Source organism: Crocuta crocuta, unplaced genomic scaffold (assembly GCF_008692635.1).
Source record: "Crocuta crocuta isolate KB4526 unplaced genomic scaffold, BGI_CrCroc_1.0 scaffold101, whole genome shotgun sequence".
In the NCBI taxonomy this organism is placed as follows: domain Eukaryota; kingdom Metazoa; phylum Chordata; class Mammalia; order Carnivora; family Hyaenidae; genus Crocuta; species Crocuta crocuta.
In genome coordinates, this window is record NW_027527956.1 from 318519 (window position 1) to 341818 (window position 23300).

The 23300-nt window shown below is 36.1% G+C and overlaps 1 protein-coding gene across 3 annotated transcripts in view; it reads left to right on the forward strand.

Moving 5' to 3' along the window:
* The window catches only part of CCDC102B (coiled-coil domain containing 102B), a 189925-nt gene that overhangs the window by 109040 nt on the left and 57585 nt on the right, over positions 1 to 23300 (forward strand). For all 3 annotated transcript variants that reach the window (XM_077752719.1, XM_077752720.1, XM_077752718.1), the window contains exon 5: positions 10336 to 10444. In XM_077752719.1, coding sequence (XP_077608845.1) covers positions 10336 to 10444 — 109 coding nt within the window. The remainder of the gene's footprint in view (positions 1 to 10335; positions 10445 to 23300) is intronic.

The window sequence follows — 23300 nt, forward strand, 5'->3', positions numbered from 1 at the left end:
ACATCCATTTGCATGATGAATGTTTTTATGTCCCCTCACTATCAATCTGCAGGTGTCTCTAGGTCTAAACTGAGTCTGTTATAGACAGCATATAGATGGGTCTTGTTTGTTGTTGTTGTTTTAATCCATTCTGACACCTGTGTCTTTTGATTGGAGCACTTAGTCCATTTACATTAAAGTAATTCTTGATAGATATGTATTAATTGCCATTTAGATCCTTACAACAGAGAAAAGAGTTACAAAAGAATTAGAGATGGAGAGTGCAATAAAGGAGTTTGGAAACAGGCTTGATGAAATGAACAGCAGGCTGGAAAAAGCAAAGGAACAAATTAGTTACCTAGAAGACAAAAATAATAGAAAATAATGAAGCTGGACAAAAGAGAGAAAGAAGAATTATGCGATGTGAGAATAGATTTAGGAAACTCAGTGACTCCATCAAAAGTAATAATGTTCTCATTATAGAAGACCTGGAAGAGGAGAGAGAAAAGGGCAGAAAATTTATTTCAAAAAATAATAGCAGAAAACTTCCCTAATCTGGGGAAACAGATATCCACATCCAGGAGACACAGAGAACTGCCATCAAACTCAGTAAAATCAAGCCCAAACCGAGACATTCTATAATTAAATTTGCAAAATATAGTGATAAAGAGAAAATCTTACAGGAAAACAAAATAAGTCCCTAACTTAAATGGGAAAACCCATAAAGCTGGCTGGAGATTTCTCAACAGAGTTGGCAGGCCAGAGGAGAGTGGCATGATATTTTCAAAATGCTGAAATGGGAAGAATCTGCAGCCAAGTTTACTCTATCCAGCAAGTCTGTCATTCAAAACAGGAGAGATAAAGAGCTTCCCAGACAAAAAGTAAAGGATTTTGTGACCCTGAAAGAAATATTAAAGGGAACTCTTTGAGTACAGAGGGAAGAGCAAAAATGACAAAGACAAGAAAGGATCAGAGAAAATCTCCAGAAACAATGGCAAAGTAAGTCATTTTTTGGCTTGTTAGTTTTTAGTTTTTATTATTCTTTTATCATAATCTTCTTCTCATCATCTCTGGCAGATTCACCTTGAGATATTTGAGTTATTATTGTTTATGGCTAAAATAGCCAGTGTGTTTTCTAATTTTTACAGCATTAGTAGATGTCAGCAAGTCGATAAAAATGAAAAATATATTGATATTTATAAGGGACAACTCACAGTTTGTGAGTTACTGACTGCAGGAAAAAAGGTGCTTTATTCATTGGCTAAATGTGGTGTAGGGCAAAGAGCACAAGACTTAAGATTAAAGGACCTGGGTATTCACCTTGGATCTGACTTACTCAGCGACATGATAGTGGGTTAGCCAAGAGTGTGCTGTTGTCTCCTTCATAAATATATGGATAGTTGTGCCTATGTCCCAGTTATCAATTGTTTTAAACAAACCTTCCCACACAATGATTAATATTGAAACAACAATCACCATATATTCTGTTCATGGAGCTAGAGCATGGCTTTATGTGGACAACTGCTCTGTTACTACCTGAGGCTTCAGCTGGGATGGTTCAAGGCTAGAGATGACTGAAATGTTGGGGGCCAGAATTATGTGAAGCCTCCTCACTCACTCTCATATCTGGTGGTTGGTTTTGGTTCTCCCCCGGGGTCTTACGTGGCACACCTGCAGGTGCCTTATCCATGTGGCCATTTTGATTCAGCACAGTGTACTGGCTTGGTTGAAATTGGACTTCTTAAGAGCACAGAAAGAAATAGATGGCATTTTAGTGACCTTGTCCCAAAAGTCACTTAGCATCACTTCTGCCTTCACTGATTTCTTTTTTTTTTTTAATGTTTTTACTTATTTTTGAGAGAAAGAGAGACAGAGCATGAGTGGGGGAAGGGCAGAGAAAGATGGAGACACAGAATCCGAAGCAGGCTTCTGGCTCTGAGCTGTGAGCACAGAGCCCGATGTGAGATCATGACCTGAGCCGAAGTTGGATGTTCCCCTGACTGAGCCACCCAGGCACACCCTACCTTCACTGTTTTTTTATGAGGATCAAACACAAATAATGTCTGGGAAAGTGACTATTTGTGAGGATTACTTGGTATGATTTTTGTGATTATTCCTTCATTACTACCTTAGACAATTATTAGCATTGTGTGGAATATTTGATACACTTTAAAATGTGGTCCCCAAATCTAAAAATAAGTATTTTCCATCTCTTAGTTATAAGACTCTGAATAGGCAGAAAAAAATGGGGAAAATAAGCATGAATATAATTCTGTATGTTATATAATGGTTTCAATTTTCTGGGTTTAAATGGATTGGAATAGTGACTACATGCACACAAACATTTCACAGACACTATAAGCCCTTTATCTGCCTTTCTTTTTCTGTTAGCCAGAAGTTTCTCATTAGTCCCTCTGAAATTTATTCCCACCACTAATACCCTTTTCCAGATGCTTTTTCTATAACTTACCGTATGAATAGGCTGTTATAATACAATCATAATACAATCAATTGTGATAATATACTTGGGTATATAATAAATATTTGTTATTCACCATCAAGTATCAATTCCTAATAGAGGCAATCAACATTAGTAAAAAGGAGAAAAAATTGAATTAAATTTTAGGCATGGCCCCATATTAACATTTATTTTATCTGGAGCTAGATCTCAGTCAAGTTCTAATCTGTGTTTTATTTCCTGAAGGATTTGGCTTTTTAGTGGTTATAGTCTTCTCTCACACCCACTCACAATGTTACTTTACTGACATAATGTAGTGCAGACCATATGAAATGGCTGTTTCCTACATGTAAACTCCCTGAGGTGCCAGTTTTAATGATACACATGAGTATCACTACACTCCCATTCACACACACACATATACACGCACAGAGATGTCTGACTTCCTTGGACTAAATTAACAATCCCCATAGTACATAAACTCTTCAGTTCTCCACAACTTCAGCATATAAGCCATAGACAGGCCAGAAAATAAGGGAGGAAGGGGACCTTTGATTCTCCTTTGTCTCTTCAGCAAATAATCCCTTGGGTGTTATATGTTCATAAATCAACATTAGCATGCAGCCCACATGAGGGAATCACAAAACCTTTTTTCTATCACAAGAGAATGTTTCCCAAGGATATAGTATATACTGTTGCTATAAATCTGTCTAACCTTTTAAATTCTGCCTCCTGGAATCTCAGCAAATAGATGGCTGGAGTGGAGAACATGTGAATGCAATTTTTTCTATGTTCCCAGCTAGTGGGAAAATTCCCCTGACTAGAGCATAGAAATCAGCCAAGAGAACTCTAGGGCTCGTTTCCACCATTGTCACTGTGGAGAACTTCCTTATGCAAAACAAGAAACTTTCTTATATGATTTGTATTTTGAGTACTGTTCAGTTTTATGAAAAGAATTATCCAGTATCTGGAAGCCCCTTGTGTATTGAGAATGTGTACATATTTTTGATCTCTTGGATAAAGTCTTCCCAGGTAGAAAATTTGAGGTAAGGACAGGAACCTGATCCTTTTACCGAGCTAGACGTATCTAGACCTTTCGGGAGAGGAACTTTGGCAATATGAGATCTTATTGTAAGGGAGATGATTGAGGGAAACTATTTTAATATTTAGAACCAGTTCTCAAATGAAACTGCAGATGGCACCTGCGTCCCTTAGAAAATGCTCTGTGTTGTTTAAGCTGAGCAATCCTCCTTCTCAATTTTATTTCTTCGTTTATTTTCCATGTAAGAAAAGTAGCATGCTTCAGTTATTTTGCTTTGCCTCATTAAGTTGTGTGGGAGTTTTTTTCCTCAATAAAATGAGACTGATTATCTTAGCAGGAATACATACATTCCTGAAGGAACACAATGAACAAATTGTCATGCAAGTCTGGTTACTATTATTTAATGTAATATTGTTAAAGATTAGATAGACCGACTTTTTATTCACTCTTACTAATGGCATATGCAGTAAACACATTTGCCTTTTTGAAAAAGCAATTTGTGGTGTGTATTCATTTATTTATACATATGTACTTATTTTTCTAGCTATATTGAAGTATAACTGAGAGATAAATTTGGTGTATATTTAAGATGTACAATGTGATGGGGTTTTGCTGGTTTTTTTTCAAGTTTTTATCTTAATTCTAGTCAGTTAACATAGAGTGTTGTATTAGTTACAGGTATACATATAGTGATTCAGCAGTTCTGAATGTCACCCTGTGCTCATCCCAACAAGCACACGGGGTGTACATAAACATTGTGAAATGATTACCATATTTGTGTGTGGTGACACCTCTTACGGTCTATCCTGTTAGCAAGTTTCAAATATACAATATGGTATTGTTAACTCTAGTCATAATGTCGTACATTAGATTCCCAGAACTTATTCCATAACTATCCCTACTTCCCAGCCCCTGGCGTTCACCATTCTTCTCTCTGTTACTATGAGTTCAACTTTTTAAGATTCTGCATATAAATGAGATAATATAGTATTTGTCTTTCTGTGGTGGCTTATTTCAGTTAGCCTAATGTCCTACACACACACACACATACACACACACACACTCACACACCCCTCATTTTCTGTATCCATTCATAGATGGTCAATTAGATTGCTTCTATAGCTTGGCTTTTGTGAAAAATGCTGCAATGAACATGAAGATACAGATTTCTCTTTGAGGTATGGATAGCCTTTCCTTGGGCCGTATACCTAGGCGTGGGATTGCTAGAGTATAATGATAGTTCTATTTTTTAAATTTTTTGAGGAGCTTGCATACCTTTTTCCATAGTGGCTACACCAATTTAAATTACACCCCAATAATGTCATTTTAACTACATTCTTACCAATCCTGGTTCTCGCTTGTCTCTTTGATAATAGCCATTCTAAAATGGCAAGGTGTTTATTTTTGCTCTTGATTCTTTCAAGATTAAAAGCTTCTGCAAGGCAAAGGAGACAATGCATAAAACTACTAGACAACCAACAGAATGGGAAAAGATAGTTGCAAATGACATATCAGATAAAGGGTNCTTTTCCCTGATGATTACCAGTGTTAAGCACCTACACATATGCATGGCCATTTGTATGTCTTCTTTGGAAAACTGTCTACTCAGCGACTTTGCCCATTTTTAATTGTTTGGTTTGGTTTGGTTTTTGTTGTTGTTTGGTTGGTAGTTTTGTTTGTTGTTGTTGTTTTGCTGTTGAGTTCCTTATGTATTTTGGATATTAACCCCTTATCAGATATGTGGTTTCCAAACATTTTCTCCATTCCATAGGATGCCTTTGCCTTTTAATTTTGTTGATTTTTTCTTTTAATGTGCAGAAGCTTTTTAGTTTGATGTACTGCCACTTATTTATTTTTGCTTTAAGCCATTTCAAGTTAATTTTTGTGTATTTTTGTAATTGTTTTGTTTGTTTTACTGTATAGTATCTTTTGTGTTTGGACAATCACCTGCTGAAGGAAATTGAGTGTATTTCTCTGCAGAGACTCCAACATTGCTAGTAAGTCTCAGCTTGAGTCTCCCTTGTCATTAAGGCACAGACACTGGACATAGAAAAGTGCTTCAGATGTAGCCACCTAGACTTTTTAGCAGAAGCTAATGTTCCAAGAAGAGAGCACCCAGAATCTGTCCTGATGAGGGGGGAGGCTGTGACAGGAACTAGTCTTGATCCTGGAGGCAGCAGTGGTCTCTGCTGTCTAGTGAAACTATCCCATGTTGGAGTTGCTGGCATTGAGGCCATGCTGGGAAGTATGTGCCTAGCTGGTGGCTGCCATGAAATACTGATGGGAGACTGCCACGGCATCATCTTTGGTATTCTGGCTGTGCAGTTTCCCCATTCGTTTCTCTGGATCTCCCTAGAATCTCCTCCAGGAGATTCTTTGAGATATTAACATCCTTTACCACTTAAATTAGCTAATTTGAAATATTTGCCTGTCAGACACCTAATGGATCCCAAGAGAGTGTACAGAGAACAGGCAGTGGCATCTTCATAGGATCAGCTCTGTGGCGTGAGACTAGGCCTTCCTGACTACATCACTTCTGAGTCTTGGTCTCTAATCCTTCTGGATATTTTTGAGCTTTATAGTATTTTTTATTTTTTAATTTTTACTTATTTTTTTTTGAGAGAGAGAGAGAGTGAGAGCACACACGTGTACACAAGCAGGGGGAGGGGAGGAGGGGAAAGGAGGGAGAAAATCTCAAGCAAGGTCCATGCCCAGTGCAGAGCCCAACATGGCACTCCATCTCACGACCATGAGATCATGACCTGAGCCAAAATCAAGAGTCAGACATTTAACTGATGGAGTCACTCAGGCATCTCTATAGTATTCTTTAAATTCATTTCTTTTCTAATTGAATTATATATGGATATTTGCTTAAAGGTGTTAAAAATGCTCAAAGATATAATTATAAATACTTGGGAGCAGAATCACAAAATGACAAATATGTTGCTGATTAAAAGCATATTTTTAAACATTTTTAAATTATTTATGGTTTGGTACTAATTCTATATTTTGGATTAATAGAAAAATTGATCTGGTAAAAACATTTGACATTAACAGACATTTAAGAAAATACTTATTAGGTATTTTACAGTGAAATTTCACACAGTTCAAAAATGATTAATATGTATTCCCATTATTAATGTTTCAGGAAATTTCATCCCTGAAAAATAATTTGGTTAATCCTCTTTATATATATATANCCCATTATTAATGTTTCAGGAAATTTCATCCCTGAAAAATAATTTTCTTAATCCTCTTTATATATATATATATGTATATATATATACAATTTTTATGTGATCATTATAGTTAACAAAGTATCAAAAGATTGCATAGAAATATAATCACATCATCCCATAAAAATCATCTTGGTTCACACTTTTAGTTTTGCAACTTTTATGTAGTTAGCAGTTATATCTTTAAAATTTTATATCATCATATTTAAAATATTGCATTTGTGCTGAGCTTTATCTTATTATTTTTAAAAGAATTTGTGCATAAAATATACAATACTTTTTAGAGTAAAATTAGGGTTTTTTTTTCTTTGCCTTTCTGTAGTTCAAATGGTATGATGATAGTTTAAATTTTAATTATCAAATTAACTGTATAATTAATCAATTTTGAAAATCTCTCTAAAATATAGAATAAATAAACAGAAATTAAAAATTTAATGGGTGCTCTCTGCTGCATAAATTGAAGTGTGCAATGTCCACATGTCCTTCAACCTTGCTTGCATTGAGTCACAAAATAGTTTTTGGTGAAGGCATACTAAAAATGTCCAAGCATCACATTGCCATTAATTAAGTTTTTATGAATTGCCTGTCCTCTGCTTTCTCTGACTAAATTATACCATTTTATATAATAAAAATGCATAATTTTATTTCAGTAAACCATAAATATCAGTAACTATATTTAAGATGCATACTTAAAGGGGCGCCTGGGTGGCTTAGTCGGTTAAGCGTCCGACTTTCGCTTAGGTCATGATCTCGCGGTTCGTGGGTTCGAGCCCCGCATCGGGCTCTGTGCTGACTGCCAGCTCAGAGCCTGGAGCCTGTTTCAGTCTGTGACTCCCTCTCTCTCTGACTCTCCCCTGCTCACGCTGTCTCTCTCTCTCTCTCCTAGAAATAAATAAAACATTAAAAAAAAATTAAAAAAAAAGATGCATACTTAAAGAGATAAATTATACTATATTTTAAACATGACTAATTTGCCTTAAATAAGGTAATAGGAATCTATTCATGTTAATATAATTGGGAAAATTATATTATTTTTATTTCACAAGCTGGCTTTGATTACTTAGTATAAGTCTAGATCTAATCTTGATATAATCGTATCTTTAGAATTCATCTCTGTTTCACTATAACTAAGATTAAACGTTTAATTAATATGTAGTTTGAAATACTCTTCGTGAACCTCTTATAACAACCTTAAAAGAATATTTACCCCAATACTTTAGGTGACATTTTTGAAGATCAATATTTTTTGATAGTAATAATGAATCATTTTTGTGTTAATGTGACTTTTTTTTTGCTAATGTTAGCATTTGATTTATTAAAATGTAATGTTAAAAACTGACAGTGATCTGAGCATGTATGATTTTGAATTTGTAAACATTAAAATGTAAAATTTTCTCAAATATTCAAGTAAATTTTTATGTTATTCTACTGAAAATTTTTGAGAAAATAATATTTTGATAAATAACTTGGGTATCATTAGCTGGCTGGATCTGCTTATCTATCAGAATTTTGGGCTGAGGTTGTTAATCTGGAGCTGTAGACATTCATAGGCAGTATTCATAGAACCGAGACTTTTATATTGAGTCCTTTTGTTTGTTAATTTTATATATTTGCTGTTAATCAGGGATTTAAAATTATAGTCTAATTAATGGTGCTCGTGTTTTTGCAACCTGAGTCTTCTGAGGTTAAACTCTAACTAAATCTCACACATTCTCTTCAATTCCATGGCTTGCCTCATGCAAATATAGTTATGTAACTTTTTAATGAGCTGCTTATCCATTCATTGGATTAAACTAATATATTTATGACCTAATTCTACTTTGTTTTCATGGTGTTGCTACCTGGAAGAGTCATATTTCTCATAATTATGTAAATGGCATTCGATTTTGATTCTAGGTACATCTTTTAGATCCGTGAATATGTTTCTAACATCCTTCTAGTGACGTTTTCATGGAACTGGACCCATGTGTGTTCATTGGTTAATTAAAATTACACTAAGGTTGTAACTAACAGCCACAAAATCTCAGTGGTATATGACAACCAGACTTTAGCTGGAGTCTGGAGCCAGCTAATGGCTGACTGGTATTGACTGGACTCTACGGGGGAGGAGGGCAGACTGGTTATGATCATGGCTCTCACACCCCCACTGGGAGCAGTAAGTCTGCCTTGGTATGCACTTATTGCTGTAGCCAACATATAAGAGGGTAAAACCAATTGTATAAACACTTTTGAAGGCTCGGCCACATGGTGCCCACCAGCATTCCATTGGTGATTTTACTCACATTTTCTATTTTCTGAAACACTGCAAGTGATGATTTCATCATGTGTTTTCACCACTAAATAACACGTCACTATTTTTCCAGCTGCTTATGTTTTATCACCAGTTTTTCCAGCCTCTGCCTACAGTCTAGTCCTGAAGTTAAGTCTACATATTTTTCATTTTGGTTACTGTAGCATTCCCCCCTTTTAATTATCATTTTCTATGTCAGTTATCTTTTGCTGCAGAAAAGAAAACAAAACATACACACACACACACACACACACACACACTTCAGTGGCATAAAACAACTATTCTTTTTGCTCATATGGATACGAAAAAGGTGGGGTCAGCTGACCTTCAGTTCACCAGCTGGGCTGGGCTCAGATTCACTTTGTTTTTATTTGGGGACAGCAATTCCTGGGGGAAAACTCTTTTTACAGTGATGACTGAGGCAGAAGAGAGGATGCCCAACCACACAAATTCTTTTCAAACATCTGGGTCTGTCATATCTCCTAATATCCCATTGTCAAAGGCTAGATGCAAGGGTTGGGGAAAACAGTTCTGTCCTTGGGAGTAGAGAAAAGATTGAGAAAAGATGGAGCACTATTTACCACTAATCTAATGCACCACACAAATGAGGATTGTCCATCTGCAAAGGTCAATATATGCTAATTACAACCAGTAGTAAACAATTATTTTCAGTGACTCACTCTGATAGACATATGGGAATACAAAAAATTGATAATTGAGATATCAAAGGACCAGATTTCAATCCTGACTCTGTCGCTTGTTCTACAAATGGAGAAATTAATGTCAATTATTTTAAATAAAGATCCTAGTGAAATTGCTTCATTAAAACAAAATTGCAAATATTTAAAAAGGATTTTTATGTCCCCAGTAAATAATTGATTTCTGAAATTATTATGTAGACTCCTTGTCATTCTCTGTCATATCAAAGGATTCTTTACTCATGTATAGTCACACTATGAAGCTGCATAAAATCCATGTTAAAATTAGAAATACATGTAGATATCCTCCTATATAAGGAAATTATGTGAATGAGATAATGAGAGAAATGCATGAATAATATAAGAGAAGGCAGGCAGAAAGTCAAATATTTTGATATAAGCAAAGCCAAATTAAATATGTTTAACCTATTCTAATGCTAATTGACAGAACAAAAAATTGAATCAAGTTTTTTTCAATATTTGTAATTGTTAATAAACCAGAAAAGTTTTCCTGTGATTACAATGGTCATATACAAATATAAAAATAACAAAAATAGGAAATAGAAAATTGAATGTGTTCCTAAACTTGTTTTGAAATTGTAAGTCTATTTTGCTTTTAATTCTTTATTTAGGAAGCGCTCCTCTTTGGAAAGAGAAATAGAACGACTGGAGTCAGCATTGTCTGTATGGAAATGGAAATATGAAGAACTGAAAGGATCAGAAACAAAATGTCTGCAAGAGGTATGGAGACATACAGTGTAGAGGAAGAAATGAAACCGCCAATTTTCTGTTAAGATGAGTACACTAGTGGGCAGACAGCTCCTCAGATAAGAGGGAAGGTTTAAAAATTGAATTTCCTCCATGAGAGGGATATTTGAACTTATATGCCCATGTGAACTCAGTCAAACTCAGCCCATAAGAAATATTGTTCTAAACAGATGAACATATGGGAAAGAAAAAAAGAGAGGGGGAAGCAAAAACCATAAGAGACTCTTAACTATAGTGAAAACTGAGGGCTGATGGAGGGAGGAGGGTGGGGGATGGGCTAGATGGGGGATGGGTATTAAGGAGGGCACTTGTGATGAGCACTGGGTACTATATGTAACTAATGAATCACTAAATTTGACTCCTGGAACCAATATTATCCTATATGTTAACAAACTAGAATTTAAACAAAAATTTTGGGGGAAAAAGAAATCTTGTTCTAAATAACACATATTTTCAATATCAACATGACACAATTAACTATCCATTCCAGGCACATGTGAGGGGACTCTGCTAAAGAAGCCATTATATCACAGCACTTATAATAAACAATACTATCTTGTTCTTTTATGAAACAGCTTGAAGATATCAATTTATCTCAAGTGCATTTAGGTTCTTTTCCTATTGACTTCATAGTTATTCAGGATCAGCCGACTTGCCTTCGTACTTTGCCTTTGCATTTTCATCAATAAAATGCTGTCATAAACCTTTCCCATTTCAGTGATTTATTAATATGCATAGTTAAACTATATTAATTGTACATCTTCTGTGTACTAAAGCATTGTTCCAGGTAAGTGGGATAGAATAATGAGCAAAGAAAAGAAGGACAGTATAATAGCAAGCCAAATTCTTCAAATGAGTAAATATTTAGTAGGGTGTGTGTGTTTACATGCATATTAATAATAGTTATGTATTATGCATCATATATTATAACGTATACACACACACACCATATGTATGCTGAACAGGTGTCTTGAAGAAGCTATCTAAATCAATTATGTAATTGTGCCTTAATCAAAAGCACTGTTCCATCAGTTATTAAACAAAAGTGGTAAGCAATGTTTCTCTTTGTTGTAAACTCTGATATGAATGTTGCTTCAGATTTGTTTCTAGCAAGTGGTAAAGTTTAGAGTCATTAGCTTCAGCTAAAATTGCATGAGGAGCTTCAGCTAACAGTGGACGCCTGATTTCTGAGTCATATGCAGTCGTCCCGACCTCCACGGAGCATCGTCATGATGCCCTGGGTCCGAAACAGTCAGCTATGTTAACACAGTGGACCACTGAGATTTAAAGGAGGGAGAGCTTTTCATAGTACTATTAGGCAAATATTCCCTGCTTAAAAACCTTTATTAATAAAAGGTAATTTCAGTGAGAGCCTCAGTGCAGGGTAAGTGAAGCCATTAAAGCTAACAAGTTACATAAAATTTTCCTCTTCTGGGGCACCTGGGTGGCTCAGTTGGTTAAGCGTCCAACTTCGGCTCAGGTCATGATCTCAGGGTTGGTGAGTTCAAGGCCGGTGTCGGGCTCTGTGCTGACAGCTAGCTCAGAGCCTGGAGCCTGTTTCCGATTCTGTATCTCCCTCTCTCTCTGACCCTCCCCTGCTCACGCTGTCTCCCTCTCTCTCTCTCTCTCTCTCTTTCTCTCTCTCTCTCTCAGAAATAAATATAAAATATTAAAAAAAAATTTCACTCTCCTTCATAGATCCATGTTAGAATGTCCAAGTGACTTTGTTTCGGGCTCAAACTTTAGATACATGAACAGTGTATGTGTGTGTATATACACATGCTTTTTTATATGGATTCATAGTATTTATCTTCAGATACCTCACTGAACATAATGTCTTGAGGTATGAACATTGACAGTAAATTAATGTTATGCAGGAAAAATAGTCCGCAACACAAAAATCATGTTATGTTTAGAGTGTATATGTATCTGCCTTTTATAATATAATGGGTTCTAAATTTGATTGAGAAGACTAATATTGAAGATAGAATTGGTTCTAAATTTAATTTTAAAAGAAACATGCGTTAACTATCTCTTGCCACTAGTGGGTGATGCAGACTTGATAACGTTAGTTTCCTAATGCTTTTTATTCACATAATTTAACATGTATGTGCAATGTTTGTGAGAGAAAGTCATGGTTTTGAGTTGGTTTACAAAGTGGTATGTATATTTTAAACTGTTTAATGTTTTATCATCAAAGGTGATATTTTTTACATTAAGTCGGACCATGTCTGCTTTAAATTAACAAAACTTTATGGATGAGAAAAAATAAAACCAGTGTTGCAATTTACAGTGTAAAATGGGTCTACATTTTCATACCCATGCAGAAATATATATTAGTCCATATGTGATCCTTTTACTAGATAAAATTATAGGGTTTTGGAACAGAGGAAACCTCAAGATTGTTGTGAGAAGCTTGCTCAACTATTTGAACTTTGAGTGTGTGCTTCAGTTCAATGAACTACAAATTTGAACACTGAATGGAAGTAACAATGAATACAAAAAGAGTTTTACTTTAGATGATGGAGAGTTAATTTAAACAGAAATAAAGGAAAAAACATTGTTTGAATTATTTATATGAGATTATATTTTAAAATGCCTCTTTCCACTCCCTAAAAAGGAATTTGTGATATTCTTAAAGCCTTTTTGAAAAGATATTGTATGCACGTAAGTTGAAATTATTTTATAAAATATTGTGGAATACTTAAAAATATTTAAAAACTGAATAAATAAAAGCAATTTGTCACATGTAATTTTTATGTACCCTTTGTTTAACTGTTTTATAATAGATCATAACAGAAGAAGAATTTGACAGCAAATTTGGAAATGGCATTGTAGAGTAATTATAAGTGTAAAATATTCAATGTTTCTATACAGTTGATTGACAATCAGGAATCATGCCATGATGCATCTGTTGGAACCTCATATGAATTCTCTTTTCTTACTGCCTCTCAAAAATGATGATAAATGACTTTCACTTTCATGGTACCTCTTCATCTATAAAAAATTCTCAATATGAGTATAATTCTGTTTTACATGCCCAAAACTTAACAAGCAAATACATATGTGGCCAAGAACTGCTGATGGAAAGATTAGCAATTTTTAGAGTTGGAAACAGATGTGCTTAATAGACCAGGTTTTAAAAAATGTATTTTAAAAACTGGCATCTTTAGAGAGAAACCATTCTTAAGTCACTGACATTTAGAGAAGAGTAAATATAAGAATTTAATTGTAAAATCTATTAAGTATTTAAAATGCAACCAAAACAATGAGTAGTAGAGATGATTATATTCTAATTGCTATTCCTGTACTGAATTTAATACTTAATTCAGCTTTTCCTTTGCAGGTCTGTAAGTATTGATTTGAAATGACATTATGAATTACAGGTTTTCTGAGATGATCATGTTCATGAAATTTCATGATCTGGAGAATCAAATATTCATGGAAGTAATATTGATTATAAATAGTTATGGCATCTTTGCTTTAACATTAAATGACTCTGTTTCTTTCCATAATGGAAGATATATTTTACTGTATGTGGAAAATACTAATAACATTTAAAAATTGATCTCAAACTGGGGCTCCTGGGTGGCTTAGTCGGTTAAGCGTCCGACTTTCGCTTAGGTCATGATCTCGCGGTTCGTGGGTTCGAGCCCTGCGCCGGGCTCTGTGCTGACGGCCAGCTCAGAGCCTGGAGCCTGTTTCAGTCTGTGACCGCCTCTCTCTCTGACCCTCCCCTGCTCATGCTGTCTCTCTCTCTCTCCTAGAAATAAACAAAACATTAAAAAAATTTGATCTCAAACTGAAAAAAATGAAATGTCGTCTGGCTTTGAAAATTTTATGCTCTTACCGGTATCTTTTTAAGGATTTTATTGAGAAATTTTCTTTCTTTTTGTGATAATAATGATGTTTCAAGTAGTTTATAATTTGTAGTTTTCTTTTATAAATATTTACATTAGATATTTATAGAGACAGGCTTCATGGGGAGTCTTTATGGCAGTAAGAGCTGACAGTAATGTCTTATCTCAAAAACCTCAAAATACCTTTCTGATTTGGGGAAAATTGAAGGTTAGAATTAGAATCATATGTAGCTAAAATTCTACGCTAATACCTTCAATTTCTTTCCAAAATTCATTTTTAAAATTCTTCTTTCTTTTTATTTATTTTTTAATTGAAGTTTGATTGAAGATACCCTCACTTTTTGAAAGATTACATCAATGGACACTTCAGTTGTTTCCAGATCTTGGCTATTGTAGATAATGCTGCAGTAGATGTGAGAGTGTATATATTTTTGCTAATTAGTAATCTCTATTTTGGGGGCAAATGCCCAGTAGTATAATTATTGTATCATATGGTATTTTTATTTTTAATATGGGGCGGGACCTCCATATTTTTCACAGTGGCTGTACCAAATTGTATTCCCACCAACAATGCACCCGGTTCCCTTTTCTCTGCATCCTTGCCAACACTTGTTATTTCTTGTGTTAATTTCTGCCGTTCTGACAGGTGTGAGCTGATATCTCATTGTGATTATGATTTGCATTTCCCTGATGAGGAGTGATGTTGTGCCTGTTGGCCATCTATATGTCTTCTTTGGAAAAATGTCTCTTCATGTCTTCTGCCCATTTTTAATTGGATTATTTATTTTTGGGGTGTTGAGTTGTGTAAGTTCTTTATACATTTTGGATACTAATTCTTTTTAAAATTTTTTTATAGTTGATTTATTTTTGAGATAGAGAGAGACAGAGCACGAGTGGGGGAGGGGCAGAGAGAGAGGGAGATACAGAATCCAAAACAGACTCCAGGCTCTGAGCTGTCAGCAAAGAGCCCGACACGGGGCTTGAACCCACAAACTGTGAGATCATGACCTGACCTGAAGTCGGACACTCAACCAACTGAGCCACCCAGGCGCCCCTTGGAGACTAATTCTTTATTGGATATGTCATGTGCAAATATCTTCTCCCATTCAGGACATTATCTTTTAGTTTTGTTGATTATTTCCTTTGCTGTGCAGAAGCTTTTTATTTTGATGTATGTCCAAAGGTTTATTTATGTTTTTGTTTCCTTTGCCGATATGGGAGCTATTCTATATACATAAGGAAAGGGTCCTTGAAGATATTTATTTGAAATAGGTGGAGTATTAGTACAGTTCTGAGTTCAAAACTTATTTTAAAACTGTCTCGGGGCGCCTGGGTGGCTTAGTCAGTTAAGCATCCGATTTTCGCTTAGGTCATGATCTCATGGTTTGTGGGTTCGAGCCCCGTGTCAGGCTCTGTGCTGACTGCCACTCAGAGCCTGGAGCCTGTTTCAGATTCTGTGTCTCCCTCTCTCTCTGATCCTCCGCTGCTCACGCTGTCTCTCTCTCTCTCCTAGAAATAAATAAAACATTAAAAACAAAAAAAACAAAAAAACAAAAAACACCTGTCTCATTTTGCTATTTTTATGGCTGAAAGAAGTTAGCCCATAGAAATGACCAAAATTATGAACGTATCTTACCAGCTCTAACCTCACACTGGAGCTCCCACCATTGCTTCCATCTCTGCTACTGCCCCCGTCATAACCATCAGATCTCCTACTTTGCCCCCTCCTTCCAGGTCTCTTACCCATCACTGTTGATCTTGTCAGTTTTCCATCTAGTTGCCAGAGTGATATTTCTAAAAACATAACCTGGACCATATTATACCTTTGCTTCTAACACTTACGTGACTTCCCTTTTACTTTGAGTATGGCTGCTTTCCAAGTAATTGGAAGTCTAAGGAAATCTAAACCCACCTGGTTAAACCACCAGATGTCTAAAGTTCAACAGATGCTCCAGAACGATACCACTCTTTTCTACCCTCACTGCTCTAACAAGCAGTGCCCCAAATTTCGGTAGATAGGACCCATTAGATGATACTTTTTGACTCACATACATTTTCTACATGTGGTTGGAAGTCAGCCTTCTCCTTCTATACAGCAACTCTGTCCCCTGGGCTTTTAGTGGTCATGCAGCTGAAAACTCCGCACCTGACCAAGATTAGAAAAACGAGAGAATGGGGATCATATGGGGATGCTTTGTGCTTCAGGCTTGGGAGTGTTGAACCTTATTTCCACTTATCACCCACAAGCAAGTACTCATTTGCACAGTGACACCTTATTGTAAGTAATGTCGGGAAATGTATTTAAGCTATATGCTTAAAAAGAAAAAAAATGAATTTTAAACCATCTAACTAGTTTCAGTTGCAGGAATCAATGATACCTAATTAGTAAGAATTGCTTATTAATATGTTATCTTATTAGTAAGTCTATCAATTAGTATATTCCTTAATTGAGGAAAGTGAGCTTCCTGATCCTAAAATCCATATTAAAGAGCTTGTTTTACATCTCTACAGGTGGACTGGACAGGTGAAAGCTGTTTTTCCCATGAAACCCTTTCACTCTTCATCCTTTGTGCTTGAGAAAGATTGTACAGGGTGTGCTTCTTGCAGATTCCTCTTACCCAAAGAACAGGAGAAGAAGGAACAGACGTACAGATGCCCAATTTCCCCTTTAAATTCACCAGTGAGATAACTCCTCTTCCTGACAAGGAAAGAGTAACTGATGGAGGGGTACTTGGAGTTATGGGCAAATAGCTGGCCATCCACAGTGATGGATGCTTTGAGGAGAGAAAGGCTACTTTGTTCTTTGCAAAACGTAAATTAGCTTATCAGGTCAAAGAGTGAGGCTGATAAAATACCATTTTAGAATTCTGTAAATGTATAAAACTATGAGGCAGATGGGACATCATTTTGCTGATAGAAGTGCCTTCAAGACCTTTTTAAACAAACCTAATTAAGAATAATATAAGCACTAAATTACATAAGTCAGAATTAATTGAACTACTAGTGGATAATTTACAGACATTGCCAAGGTAACCGTCAGAACACTGTGGTGACTTATTTCATTTGAAGGCTATTATAAGAATTATGAATGAAAATTAGGCTATTCAAAACCTACCTTGCTTGTGGGTATAAAGATATAGTAGGTATAGATATATCTGCAGGTATAAAGAAAAAGACAGGTTGACACCAGATGTTTCAACATCTATTTAAGTTAAGCAATACTATTTTTTAAATATTTATTTTTGAGAGAGACAGAGTACAAGCAGAGGAGGGGCAAAAAGAGAGACAGAATCTGAAGCAGGCTCCAGGCTCTGAGCTGTCAGCACAGAGCCCAACGTGGGGCTCGAACTCATGGGCCTACGAGATCATGACCAGAGCCGTAGTTGGACCCTTAACTGACTGAGCCACCCCGGCACCCTGGAAGCCATTTTAAAGATGAAAACATAACACAAAGGTTATATTTAATTAATTTATAGAAATTGAATAGTTTGAGAATAATGATAAAAGTGGGTCAAAAAGATAAAATAAGTTCTCCGAGTTACACAGTTTCCACCGAGTAGGACAGTTGGTCTATGAAACATCTTTATATTATGCCCCAGATGACAAGGCACTTTCCAGCAATGCATGCTTCATAAGTCCAATAATTCTTGTTTTACCTTTTCCTGTAAGCAATTTCTATACAGAGGTATTCAGTTAAGACCGTTCTGGAAATAAGAATCCTCCTTTAAGTGAAGAGCATTCGTAGTCTTACTTTTAGGAACAGTTTTCATGTTGAAAAGGAGACTGGACAAAGGCACCTGCCATCTTGTCTCTCCCCCAAGTGTATGCCCATGTCACCCTGCAAGTATGGACACCAGAGGCATTTGACTGTATACGACTGTGTGAAAAACCCAAGCCAAAACAGGAATATAGAGTATAGCATTTAAATAATTCTGTATGATATACAAATTCTGGAATGATAAATTTTAAATTTTCCATTCTTTTCATATGCATTACATATCATTTTTTAACTTATAAACATGCTTTTTAAATTTTTTTCAAATATATAATTTAAACATAAAGATTCTAGAGTTAGAAGTTTATGATTTTGAGGGTTTGGAGGTAGCCTATGTTTAGGAATTCAAGTATTTCTAATGATTTTTTTAGTTTTATTGGGGTATAATTGATATGCAAAATACACACATTTAATGTATATATTTTGATGAGTTTGGGCATATGTGTGCATCTGTGATACCATCACCAAAACCAAGGTACTAAACATATCCATCATCTCCTGAAATGTTCTTATATGCTATGAGTCTGTACATATGTGTGCTGTGGTAAGAACACTTAACATGAGATCTGTCCTCTTAATATATTTTGTTTTATTCAATGCCTATTTATTTTTGAGAGAGAGAGAGAGAGGAAAGAGAAAGAGAGAGAGCATAAACAGCACAGAACCTGATGCGGGGCTCAAACCCACAAACCACAAGATCATGACTTGAGCTGAAGTCAGACACTTAACCAACTGGTGCCACATACCCTTAATATACTTTTAAGTGCCTGACACCATATTGTTAACTCTAAGTACTAGGCTGCACAACAGATCTCTAGGACTTATTCTTGCATGACTGAAATTTTACAACCATTTAAAAATAATTCTCCCTTTCCCTTTCCCTCTTAGCCCCTGGAAACTACCATTTTATTTTTCGTTCCTATGAGTTTGACTATTTTAGATACCTCATGTAAGTGGAATCATGCAGTATTTGTCTTTCTGTTACTGACTTATTTCACTTAGCATGGTTTCCTGTAGGCTCATCCTTGTTGCAAATGGCAGGATTTCCTTCCTTTTAAGGCTAGATGATATTCCACTGTTTGTATGTACCAGATATTCTTTATTCATTTATCTGTAAGTAGATATTTAATTGTTTCTGTATCTTGGCTATTGTAAATAATGCTGCAATGAACATGAGGATGCAAATATCTCTTTGAGAAATTTATTTTGGATATATACACTTAATTGGGACTGCTGGATCACATGATAGTAGTTTTAATTTTTTTATGTTTATTTATTTTCAGAAAGGGTGCATGTGGGGGAGGGTCAGAGAGAGGGAGAGAGGAAACCCACGCAGGCCCTACACTGTCAGTGCAAAGCCTAATGCGAGGCTCAAACTCGCGGACTCTGAGATCATGACCTGAGCTGAAATCAAGAGTCAGATGCTTAGCTGAATGAGCCACACAGGTGCCCCAGTATTTTTAATATTTTGAGGAACTTCTGTATTATTTCCCACAGTGGAAATTTCCCATATGCCTTCTGCCCCGACACATACCAGCCTTCTGCGTCATCAACATCACTCACCAGAGCATTTTTTACCAAGGATGAGCATTGATAATCACCCAAAGTCCATCTTTTACCTTAGGGTTTACTCATAGTGTTGTACATTGTGTGGGTTTATGCAATTATATAATAATATGTATCCAACATTACAGTATCACATAGAGTATTTTTTTTTAAATTTTAAATGTTTAGTTTTGAGAGAGTCAGAGAAAAGAACGTGAATTGGGGAGGGGCAGAGAGAGAGGGATACACAGAATCCGAAGCAGCCTCCAGGCTCTGAGCTGTCAGCACAGAGCCCAATACGGGGCTCAAACTCACAAACTGCAAGATCATGAGCTGAGCAGAAGTTGGAAACTTATCCAAGCCACCCAGGTGCCCCAGTATCAGTAGATTTTATGTGAGTTGAGAAATCACAGAGACAGAAGGCTCCTTTAGCTGGTATTTTCACAGGAATCCGATGGGAGGACTGGAAAGGACTGACTACTCTTGGATGGATTTTAGAATGTGTCATTGACACATGAGGCAATTTCTCTTTGTTTTACAGGTCTGAAGTTGTGATCAAAGACAATGGATGATATAAGATATTCACATTAAAACTTTGAATGTAGGTGAAATGAGGTGCCAGTGGAATCTCATGAGGGTTCTCCCATGGATAATCCAAACCTTATAAAAAATAGTAGATAGTCCTTTTAGTAGTTGTACTGAATTAGCATAATCCATAGGATTCATATGAAAAGAATTTTTAAATATTTGTGTGTGTGTGTGTGTGTGTGTGTGTGTGTGTGAGTGTTATAATCTCCAAGTCTGTTTGGACATTTTGATTTAATTAGTTAGGGGTGCTTAGCACATATTTGTGCTTTGAGAAGCTCATTATTCTGAGATGCACCCCAAATTGAGATCTGCTGCTATAAAGCATCAGATCTCAGAGCAGAGCTGGAGAGACCATTGAGATCCTCAACACCAATTGTGATCCTTCATTTTATATTATGGATCAACTTTACTCAGCCAGTGTGTGCCCAGATATTAGTCAGACATTATTTTGGGTGTGTCTTCAAGGGTGTTTCTGGATGAGACTAACTTTGAATCAGTAGCAGGTTGCCTTTCCTAATGTGGGTGGCTCTCGTCTAATCAGCTGAAGGCCTGAATTGGACAAAAGGGATGACTCTCTGGCAACTAAGAAGGAATTCCTCCTGCCTGCCTGTCTTCTCACTGGGACATTGGGTTTTCTCTTGCTTTCAGACTTGACCTGAAACATCAGCTCTTCCTGGGTCTCAAGCCCATTGGACTCAGACTGGAACTCTACCTTCAGCTCTTCTGGTTCTCGGGTCTTTAACTTGGGCTGGAACTTTCACCACTGGCCCTCCTGGGTCCCTAGCTTGCCAACTGTAGATATTGGGAATTGCAGCCTCCATAAATCATGTGAGCCAACTCCTGAGAAGTATCTTTATGGAAAATAAAAATACAATTGAAAAATATATGGAGAGATTATAATGCAATATAAGATAAAATAATAAAATAAAAAACTTAAATATATAGAAAGATTATAATGTAATATAAGATTACATAAGAATGTAATATATAGAAAGATTTTATATATATATATTTAGATGGAGAGAGAGAGAGAGAACACACATGAGATCTTCTATTTGTCTGTTTCTCTGAAGAACCCTGACCAGTACACCAATCTTACTGAAAAACCAAAAGCTTACCTAGATCTACTCACTACAAGTCCTGGTTTCTTTCTGTCCGATGGTATGTTTTCCTTTATTGCCAGCCGTATTATTGGCACTTTCAGAACAACGGGAACTTTCTAGTTAGCAACATAATTGGTGAAATAGAATGTATACTTTACTTATTTTTCATATTGACTAGTAGATTGACTTAATAATTTCTTTGCATATTATAGGAAATATTGTGCTAAAAGAGAGACGCTTGTTACATGGTGCTTTAGTTTTTTGAACTACCCTACCCTACTTCCAGTTCGACAAAGGAGAAGGAGAACATTTCCTTCTCTGCCAAGACCGCTGTGCAGACAAGCTGAAGAAGTCTCAGCTTCATGTCTCTGACATGGGCCCCTTCTAGGACTCACCAACTGTCCTAGCCAGATGTAAATATGACCACATATTTTTGTGGTATTTGCAAAAACAAGATAATTGAGACACACTTCTTTAAAACTCTGCCTCTTCTCACTCTGAATTTGCCCCCAACACTCTTGTTCTCCTGTCTGTTAAACACAAAGTAGCTGTGGAAATCTTTGGGATCTTGCCAAAGTGAAATTAAATTGAGGATACGTACAGTTTGGATATAGAAGAATATGTTTTGGGATGCGTTTGTTACGTATACCTAATCAATATGCAAGTTCTCTCACAAGCATACTTGGTACCTTTAAATGAAAATCACATGAAAGATCATTTTTATGATACCTATATTTGTAGGGTACAAGTTTCAAAACGTTGTGCTGTGATCTTATTTTATCCAAATTTCATTCACACACACACAAAAAAAGCAATCAACTATTCTGGAAGAAAGACTAAACCCTGTCTGTTAAAAATGATATTATACAGTCACTTTCAAACTGAAAGCTGATGAAAGTGTATACAGTCAAAAGTCAAGGAAAAATTTTTAGTTGTTATTTAGTAGTTATTGCTAGAACTTTATATTATTTTTTTAGGATTTTGTGGTATATTATAATAGGTGTCAGCTTTCCAAAATTTGTGAATGTTGTATCTTCACCTAAATATTTACTTTCATTCCTAATTTTGTCTTGTTCCCAAATTGTAAAAAATCAGCTTCCATAAAACATGAACGTGAGTCCTCCTCCTTTCTCTTTGCTGAGCCTCCCAGACTCCGCCAGATGGCTTTCTTCTGCATTGTGAAGTTTCCTGGTGTCCACATGGTTACTTTATGACTTATTACAACTGCCGATTTGCTTTTGAAGTCCTCATCTAGACAGCAGTCCCCTTTGGGGCGGACACCTGGGGGCTCTTCCACCACCTGGGCCTGACTCAGTCTGAAGTGGCCAGTAGACATTTGCAGACAGACTTAATGAAGGTGGATCAATGTTTCAGGGCAAGGGAAGGAAAGTTGCTCGAGGATTCCAGCTCCTTGCTCTTGACCTATTTTCCATCAGTCTGGCTCCCCGCTCCCACTATATAGATGGATTTGCTGATTCTACAAATCACATTGTTTGCACAGAAAGACACACAATCCCAAAGAAGGAAAGTGGATTGTCAGCTGTTTGATCCTGGGAAGGTCTTACACAGGTCAGGCTTCCATCTCCAAAGATTTCAAAAATGCCTTATGTTAAGGGAGAGGAGGGATGCATTAACAAACTTCAGGTCACCAAATTAGTGAAATTATAAATGATAAAATTAGTGAAATATAAGAAGGAGTGTGTACTGGAGTAACTGATTTACATTAAAAGTAAACAGCATTATATGCATTTAATTAAACTTAAATCATAAGTTTATGTACCACTTTATTATTGACAGAGAGAGAGAGAGAGTGTGTGTGTTTGGGAAGTATCAAATTCACCTTGAACCACAATCTCAATGTTAAATAATGAAATATGCACAGAAGTGAGTGGGTAGGCTTTTTAATTCTTTCTCGGATAGGGGCGCCAATGAAGCAAATTAAGAGGTGAAGGCTCATT